Source organism: Pungitius pungitius, chromosome 15 (assembly GCF_949316345.1).
Source record: "Pungitius pungitius chromosome 15, fPunPun2.1, whole genome shotgun sequence".
Classification (NCBI taxonomy): domain Eukaryota; kingdom Metazoa; phylum Chordata; class Actinopteri; order Perciformes; family Gasterosteidae; genus Pungitius; species Pungitius pungitius.
In genome coordinates, this window is record NC_084914.1 from 2,310,108 (window position 1) to 2,319,505 (window position 9,398).

Sequence of the window (9,398 nt, forward strand, 5' to 3'; positions counted from 1 at the left end):
AGTCTTTAAGAAAAATCAAACGGTTTGTATTACAGGTGCTTTTTTTCGCTGCACGTCATCGTACTGCATCACGCTTTATACGTTTGTACAAGGAAACAACTTCAAAATCACCCCAAATCCCCGTTTGCACTTATTTACAGAGACGTGATGGATGTGAAGAGTCGGGTTCCTCTGCTTCCTCCCTTCAAAGTCTCTTCTGCTCTTTAGTCGCTGCTCTTGATTGTGACTCTCGATTGTGTCGCTTTTGTCGGAGCATAAACTCGACAAAACAAAGTGTGTTTTGCACTTGTTGCTTGTGTTGCTGCTGACTGAATCACACGAGGAGCCGCCGGCTCCTTCTCATTGGTCCAGAGAGCCGAGCACCGGACGCCATGGAAGAAAAGAACACTGGATGTTTGATATATTTAGGTTCTTTAGTGTTAGAAGCACTGCAACTGTGTGTGTGTGTGTGTGTGTGTGTGTGTGTGTGTGTGTGAGAGTGTTCCTCAAACATGAGTCTGCATGCGCTGTGTGTGTCTTTGGGAATAGTCAGAGGGTGGAGACGAATATGAGAAGCGAGTGGAGGTTCCATACTGCCCCAGCCCGGTTTCAGGACTTTGCTGTCCCGGTCCAAGTCCTGGTCCAAGTCCTGGTCCTGGTCCTGGTCCCGGCCCTTGGCCCGTTGGATACATCTCGTAGGCCGGCCCTTCCTCCATGGTGGGAGCGAAGCCCGTGCGGTAGCTGGGGTACTGGGAGGGGTACCCGTAGTTGCTGTCCAGCAGGTCTCCGGGGTAATCGCCTGGCGACTGGAGAGCCGGGACGGGAGGCGCCTGCTGGCTCGGCGCCGCCCTGCTGAAGGTGTTGAACTGGGCGTAGGTGGCGTGGGACATCCTGGAAGGGGGCCGCGGGTCGTAGCAGCCCGCCCTCGAGCCCGGCACCCCGCTGGGGGGGACGGCCCCACCGGCCGGGGGTCCGCCGGAAGCGGCGCCGCCAGGGGGTCCGGCGTTTGGGTTGGGGGTGCGGAACTCGCCCTGGTAGTGGACGGCGCGGGACTGGGGGCGAGCTTCGTCGTGCGTGGTGGCTCGGACATTGTAGTAGCCGTTGGTCGGGTCCTGCGATCAGAGGGGGGGGGGGGGGGGGGGGACGTTAGTCGGTGACCCGTTGGTGACCCGTTGGTGACATGTGACCCAGATCCCACTTCAAAAGAGCCAAAGCTCACCTTGAGCTCGTACTCCTCCCGGGTGTCGCTCTCGCTCCGGATGTCCTGCTTCAGGTCCATGTCGTCTTTGAAGGGCTGATTGGAGGGAGAGAGGGAAACAGAGGGCAGAAACTACAGCGTCAGACGAGAAACACACACACGGAAAGAGGGAGGGAGAGAGAGGAGGGGAGGAGGGAGAGAGAGAGAGAGAGAGAGAGAGGAGGGGAGAGGAAAACACAGTTTCAGCTTTCTCGTCCCAAGAGACCAGAAGAAGACGTTCAGCGCCTTTAAAACAAGTTTTGGACCGAACTTTGAAACCGCTCGCCGGGTTTGATTCTCCGGGACGCGTTTCTAAAAGGACACAACGTTAAAGACAGAGTGTGAGTCTTTGTGCGTCTATGTTTGGTATTTCTGTGCATGTGCCATTTGCTTGTTTCGTGTATTTAAACACTTTCGTGTAATTTGCAGTGTGTTTGTGTATTTTCTGTATGTATTGTGTGTGTCGCCCCGTGTGTAAGCCCATTGACCCGTACGCCTCCTCCCGTGGCCCCCGGTGACTCCGTCGGGTCTCTACCCACCGAGTACATGGCCTTGACCATCCGCGTTGCCGTGGAGACGTCGGCCGCCTCCTCCTCCAGGCCGTGCGTCTCCTTGTTGACCGTCTCTACCTTGATGTCGGTTTTACCGAGGGTGACGCCGCGGCGGCCTGCAAGAGAAAGACGACCTCGGGTCACGTTCTGTGTCAAGATATAAACAAGGTTCATTATTTAAAAAGAAACAAAGACTTTATTCCATTTAATGCTTTTTTTCACCATGAAGGAAATAATTCCTTCGGCATGAATATTGTCTTGCAGGTTGAACCCCTCTCTGGGGACCAGAATGGTCCAATAAGACCCTATGAAAAAAGTGGAAGAGGAAAGGAGCTACCCGGCCCGGAGGAAGCCCGGGGCCCCCGTTTGGAGCCAGGCCCAGATGGAGGGCCCGACAGTGAGCGCCTGGTGGCCGGGGCTTGCATAGCCTCGGATCTGGAACCACACTCCTGGATAGGGGATGGACTCTATTCTAAAACGAGTTGAGCCGAAAGGCAAAGCTGTCGATCTACCGGCCAATCTTCATTCCTACCCTCACCTATGGGTCATGAAGGATGGGTCATGACCCAAAGAACTAGGTCACGGGTACAAGCGGCTCGAAGTGGGTTTCCTCAGGAGAGTGGCTGGCGTCTCCCTTAGAGATAGAAGGGTGAGAAGCTCAGCCATTCGCTCCTTTGCGTTGAAAGGAGATTGGGATCCCCCAGTCAGAGCTTGTAGATGTGGCCCGGAAAGGGAAGTCTGGGGCCCCCTGCTGGAGATGCTGCCCCCGCGACCCGACCCCTGGGTAAGCGGCTGAAGATGAGACGAGAGGTCGAACCCTGAATCCTCTTCAACATTTAAATACTAATAATATTTCTTCGTAGTTTATGAGGGAGCAGAAAGCTAACATCATCCAGCTCTCAGTACAGACAGAAGGTAAATCTTAAGCTTCTTTTAGACATAACACGTATTTCTTTCTAAATGTCATTACAGTGATCTTATTGGCTTGTGAGGCAGTAATATTCCAGAAACACTTCCACCGCAGCTCGAGTCTAAATTGAGTGGCGTCACATAAAGATGGAGAAAGTTGAATGTGCACAGAGGTGAACATTAAACATGTAATGTCATTTCATTAAAAGGCTTTTAATTAGGGATATTTTTTTTTTGATAGAATGATGGACCAGAAACTGTGGAATGTTGGAGCCAATGAAACAGTTTAATGTGTGAGCACTTTCTCAAAATTTTGGCTAAAGATGAATAAAAAAAATGATGGATTTGACAATACACTTCTTGCCAAGGAAACCCCAACAAAAGGATGGTTTGTCATTTTAAAGGAAAGCCTTTTCCTTTTCTTTTGCTCTCCGGGAGAACTGCTCACCTGCATCCAACAGAAGCTCAGGTGTGATTGGTCAACACCTCTCTCAGACTACAAAGGGAAATCCGAGCCTTTCTGAGTGTGAATCCAGACTCTGTGTGAAGAGATTACGCCTCGTGTAACCCGAGATCTCATCTCAGTCTTTACACCCCCGAGCGCAGAGCCGTCAATATTTGTTCGACGTGACAGCTCTCTCTCCCAAAAAAGCAGAGACCTCAAAAGCAACGATTTTAAGCCGTGAAGCGTGGAGCTGCAGCGTCGGAACGAGAGGCAGCAGCTCGTCTGGAGCCACGACGACGCCTGTTTGAGTTTCTGTTTCCAAGCGCTATCTTCTCTTTTGGTGCTGTTATCAGCTCTGAACCAGAAGATCCCCGGAAAATCCCCCCGGGGACCCTGCCAGTCACCTTCATTGTCTTCAGCGGGTTTCTAATTTTCCAACTTGGAGACACCACTTGAGTGCTCTGCTTCGGGGACGAGTGGCTTGTGCTCAGCCATCGGCTGCAGACGCGTGAAGGCGCCAAACAACACTCGCCTTTCAAGGCCCGGGGTTTCTGTTCTGTGATTTGTTTCATAGAAACGCGGTTCGACTGAGAGAAAGAACCGGAGTGGGCGTTTAAAGGCAGTTTGCCATATCATATGAATGTAAATCAATCTCCTTTAAATGAATATATAAAACACAGCTGGTTCTCCGTGCAGGATGACAGAGTGAGAGGATGAAGGGGAGAATGATGGACACACACACACACACACAGACTCACTGCCTTTGCGTTGGCGGTAGAGGAAGAAGGCGAACGCCAGCAGGACCAGAAGCAGCAGGATGAAGGAGCCCACCGTCCCACCGGCGATTATTCCCACCGGAACAATGTCTGAAACAAGACAAGAGGAGATCCGGTTTTGAGGGACAACTGCCGTTCTCGCTGTGCGAGGAACACGTCTCGAGTCTTTTAAAGGCTGCCGTGTGTCGGTAAGGTGTGCAAGTCAGACATGGGACTGCAAGAGATTCTTCTGAAAAGAAAAAGAATCAGATACAACAAGAATAAAACACACAACACTTTCTCCATGCAGAAGTCCTGGTCCTGGTACCACTGGACTTCCATCCTTTTGTTGACATTTAAAGGGCAACAGCTGATGGTTTCCTTCATGGTCACCTTGGTCATAAACAGCATAAAGTGCCCTTGTTAACGGACAGTTTTTTCCATACCGGTCTCCTCCAGGGTGATGATCATGGTCCCGGGTCCGAAAGCGTTCCAGGCGGTGCAGTTGTAGGGCGAGTGGAAGTCCGACTCCATGACGTTGTTGATGGTGAGGGTGGAGACCACGGCCCCGCCCTGGGACGGAGGTTTGCTCTGCTCCACGGTGTACCTCTCCATCAGGGTGCCCTTCTCCTTCTCCCACACGTTCTCCTTCCACGCCCACACCTGAGACGCACCGTTCAGAGGAGGATTCAGGCCAACGCGAGTGACTTAATTAACACAAAACTAGTTATTACCAGTAACTTTAACCAAGTATGAACTCTTAAATCTCTTTGCGTATGAATGAATTTGACTTTATTTTACCATTTTAACAGAGCCAATGTTTTGTCGCAAATTTAACTTTTTCTTTTTTCGCGATTAATTGTAATTACATTAACTACGACGCGATTAATCGTGATTTTTTATTTTTTTAATATTTTAATAATTTGACAGCACTAATATTTATATGTATATAAATATCAAGATGAGCTCGCTCTCAACCAAGTGAGATCTGCAGCTTCAAAAGGGTTTCATTAAAATGGGAAAGCAGCCTAAATTTAGAATTCAGATAAGATCAAAGGCCTGGTAAAACGTTTGGAAATCTATAAATCTGTTCCTAATCAACCCAGCAGGAATTGTCCTTAAAGCTCATAGGAGTCGGCGTGATTAAGACACAATTTCCAATTTGTTTAAATTTGTAGATTGTTTCATCTAAACTGCTGTTTTTACAGCTGCAACCACCCAATTTCACCTCATGGATTAATAATGGTGATTTCAGGTTATCTTATTTTATGTAGTGTTAACAACGATCGACACACGCACACACACACGCACACACACACACACACACACACACAGAGATCAAATCTGAAGTAAACCCTCAGCAAACAGATGGCTGGTGTTAAAAGTTCATGTTCAAGTACATGTTAAAAACAAATGATATTCTCTACACCTTGGTAAATATATACTTCATTTCTTCTGGTGCAGTATGTTGAAAGAATAATTTTGTCACAATAAAATCTGATCAGACAGACACGGAGTGCAGGAAGCGCACACAAAGATAAAAGGGTTTTACTACTAAATCTGCTGAGGTAGAATTTGAGGATATTAAATATGGAAGATTGTGATATCAAATATACATAGAGCCATATGTTAGGTTAATGTACCTTTTAACCTAATTTTAAAAAAATAAATGAAAATGCGATCATCAGTGGATGACGGAGGGAAACGAAACCCCCCCCCCAAAATGTCTCTTTTTCTCCTCTCTGACGACGTTTCCGTCTCCTCTCAGAATCTTCCTCAGAACGATTGTATTGCGCCGCTCGGCCTGGATTTTCTGTCTCTCCCTTTCTCAATTCCCGTTGCCTCTATCAGCACACGAGCACGCGGAGTCGTCCTCCATATTTTATAAGTCCTTGTGTCTCTGCATTAAGCCGAGACTACAGCGTCGTATCACATTATACGCTCTGAGCGCTCTTTGGGGGGGGGGGGGGGGGCGAAGCCTCCTAAAAGCTCTGATTTCTGTCATGTTGCCACTGCACGATTGGATAATTGACGCTGAGAGTAAAGAGTTGTGTTCTCCCCCATCTCTCTCCCCTCAGACCCAGTGTGTTTCACCCCCCCCTGGACCTTTTCTCACCCACGAGCCTTCAAACTCAAACGGTTTGACTTTTTCACGATTTGTGATGATTTGTGATCATATTGTTATTTGTATATTTCTGCAGTTACAGCATCACCGTAGAAGCAACGCTTTGTTATGGGAGAAAAGATGGTTGACACTTTGCAAAGGGACCGGGGGGGGAGACAATTTCAAGTCATCTTAATATCAAGACAATGTCATGGTCAGGATGACTAAAACTATAAGTAACCACCACCAGAAGCTGCTTCGTACATCAGCTGCCCCCCCCCCCCCCCACAACGTCCCAGTGCTTCGTCTCCTCGTTCCCTCCAGACACTCCAGCAGCTGCTCTTGATGAGTCACACCTTCCACCGCAGACCAGGAACAGATTGTCCTCGCATCGGAGAACAATGTCCCCCGTTGCAGCCCCCCCCTCCCCCCACGAGCCCTGAGCTTCTAACACCAGCGGGCCGGAGCGGAGGAGGGAAGAGGGAAGAGGTGCTTCGTGTTTCGGGATGAACGATGATGCTGTGATCAGGATCAGGAAAAGGTCGAGCACCTCCGCGGAGGACGGACTTACGATCTTATCGGGCGGCGGGGTGCTGGCGATGTAGCACTTGATCTCTCCTCGCTCCCCTCTGACGGAGTACTGGACGGAGTCGCTGGAGATGATGGGGGGGCCTGAGCGAGGGAGGAAGATGAGGAGAGAGAGAGAGAGAGAGAGAGAGAGAGAGGGAGGAAAGACACGGGGGGGAAACAACGAAATCAGAACGGTTTGGAGGTACGCTGACATTTTATGATGCCCTCATGTGCTTTTTTTATGTAAGATAGTGGTTTCCCATTAGAAATCCTTGCTGGTTCCTTCTGTGTGCAAAGGTTAACAGAATCACGGGCTCCTTTAAGACCAGATCGTCGGTCACCACGCAGGCTCAAGGACGTGCGTCACGCTGTGCCAGCCGGGGGGGGGCGGGCGGGGGGGTTTGGGATTTGAGGAGCATTTGTGAACTTGCTCTTTCGCCATTGTGTTCTTGGTGAATCCGTTTTGATCCATTAAGTTAAATCCGGTTCCCTCGAGGGAAGAGTTTTGACATTGAAGTGTTGGCTCCGGGCCCATTCGGAGATGAATAATTAGCGGGCGGCTGCAGTGTATCGTACTCTGCTCTCTGCGTGTAGCGCAGAAAACACGCGTGACGCGTGCGGAACAATTAAACAGATTAAACAAACACACGCGTGGTTTCATTATCTGACACCAGGCCTTTCCCACTAATGACATCCGTTCTGCACGTTTTTTCTCATGAACACCTTCGGGCCCGAGATGCGTCTCACGAGCAGGTCGAGAGCAACTGACCGTTGACGGTGAGCGTGACCTCCGTCTCTCCCACGCCGATCCGGGGCACGATGGCCTTGCAGACGTACTGGCCCGCGTCGGCCTGGCTCACCGACTTCAGATACAGCTGGTTGTTGTTGCTGAGCACCTGGACGCACAGAAACATGCATGAGGAACGGGCAGATGTGCGAGCGTGGTTGGAGACGGACCACGGACACGAAGAAGGAGGGAGATCCATGTTTAATTCATAAAACATGTTGATTTACTCCGCAGGATCCATCAGTGGCTGTTGTTCTTTTTTTTTTACTGGAGCTTTCTTAACTTGTCAGGCATGAATAAAATATATAAGAAATGAAGACGGAGTCTCGCTTCTTACGAGCGCTGTAACACAACTGAGGAAACATTTATGAAGTCTAGCTCGTGGAAATTAGTTTTTGGATATCGGGTTTTCTGAGGGATCTGACAGTGGTCCTTGAATGGGATCCGCTCCAACATGTTGTGGGCTGGCTTCCCTTTTCTAAAAAGCCCGGGGTTGAAGGATAGGCGGTTTGGTTCTCACCATGCTGGAGCCCTTCTTGGTCCAGGTCAGGGTGAGAGGGGGGTTCCCGGACCACTTGCAGTTCAGAGTGACGTCGGAGTCCACGTCCACCGTGACTGGCCTCGGCTCGACCACCAGTATCGGCCCGACTGAAAGGGAGTCTGAGAATAGAGCCCGCGAAGCAGCGACCTGGGCCTTACCAAACAGAACCGGTAAATGGCTGCGGGGGGGGTCCTACTCACAGTGCACGTCCACCAGGATGCTGACGTTGGTGCTTCCCACGACGTTGAAGACCTGACAGGAGACGGGCTCGGTGAAGAAGGAGTGATCCGCCGTGGTGACGAACACGCTCTCCCGGGCGCCCTCCAGCAGCACGCCGCCCTTTGCCCACCTGACACAGACGCAGGTCACCGGACCTCGGAGTTAAGTTTTTTTCCGCCTTTTCAAATCGTTGTCAGTGGTGGTTATAAACGATGGATTTACCCTCTAGTGGTTTTATATTACCATTTGGAGCTATTAAACTAAAGTCTAAAACTCCTCCATGTCAAAACCTAAGGGTAAGATTAGCAGCTAAAAACTGGAATTTCTTTTAATTTCTGTTATCCGGATTTATAGCTCAAAAACTCACAGAAGCATATTGCACATGTGCCATTAGATGGCATTTTAATATACACTCAATAGGCTTAGTGCCTAAGTGCCTGGCAGTGCTCCCACACCGGGACCCTCCGGAGGAGTCTCAAAACCTCAGATTAAAACCACCGGGTTAAGTCCAGCATTTAACGATTCCACTGCTTCAGTGCTGTCACTTAAGATTAAAGTCAGTGTTTGTTTGTTTAACTGTCCAATGCTGTCATTAATTCTGTCCTGCAGACCGAAATTAAAATCCATGATTCATGACGGTGGTTAAAGGCAGATTAGAATATGAGGAGGAAAAATTTGTTGTATTGAGCAGAATTGAAAGTCAATCACATGATCCATATGCAGCTAAATTACAGCTGACCTTTGCGTACTAATCATCTTTGATACAAATGCATTATCACGGGGTTGATTTTAGCCGAGAGTAAACATGTCACAGTACAACAGACAAAGCTGAGATGTTTAATGAAAATAGCGCTCTACAACAAGCTAAGTGTGAGCTACGCTAAGGTTAGCAAAGCTAGCTGTTGCTCAGCTACGTGGCATGGATCGACTTTGTTGAGCGTCCCGACGTTATGGGATAAAACTAATGTGCAAAAGGCAAATTATTCAGTTTCGTGAAAACAAAGGACGGAATAAGTAAAGGAGCATCACGGTTAACGCTGGTAAAATGTTGTCCAGACCTGAAGCCGATGATGGGAGGGTTTCCCGTGGCCTGACAGGTGAAGGTCACCCTCTCGCCCTCCAGGACGGAGCGAGGCTCGATGGACAGGGTCACCGTGGGGGAGTCTACACGGGGAGGGGAGGGGGGGGGGAAACATATTTGATGAACAACCAAAGAAGAACTGAACCACTGTTGTGTTTCAGCTGTTCCAAGCAGCAAAAGGATGGATTTCCCACACCAAATAAGTCACAACAAATGATGC

General features: G+C 49.4%; 1 protein-coding gene across 1 annotated transcript in view; it reads right to left on the reverse strand.

Moving 5' to 3' along the window:
* Window positions 1–88: 88 nt before the first annotated feature.
* The window catches only part of kirrel1b (kirre like nephrin family adhesion molecule 1b), a 9,519-nt gene continuing 209 nt past the window's right edge, over window positions 89–9,398 (reverse strand). The window contains exons 2-11 of the mRNA XM_062557837.1: window positions 9,156–9,339; window positions 8,079–8,227; window positions 7,858–7,985; window positions 7,320–7,446; window positions 6,552–6,652; window positions 4,323–4,539; window positions 3,880–3,987; window positions 1,756–1,883; window positions 1,199–1,273; window positions 89–1,091 (exon numbers count right to left, since the gene is read on the reverse strand). Coding sequence (XP_062413821.1) covers window positions 486–1,091; window positions 1,199–1,273; window positions 1,756–1,883; window positions 3,880–3,987; window positions 4,323–4,539; window positions 6,552–6,652; window positions 7,320–7,446; window positions 7,858–7,985; window positions 8,079–8,227; window positions 9,156–9,339 — 1,823 coding nt within the window. The 3' untranslated portion in view covers window positions 89–485. The remainder of the gene's footprint in view (window positions 1,092–1,198; window positions 1,274–1,755; window positions 1,884–3,879; window positions 3,988–4,322; window positions 4,540–6,551; window positions 6,653–7,319; window positions 7,447–7,857; window positions 7,986–8,078; window positions 8,228–9,155; window positions 9,340–9,398) is intronic.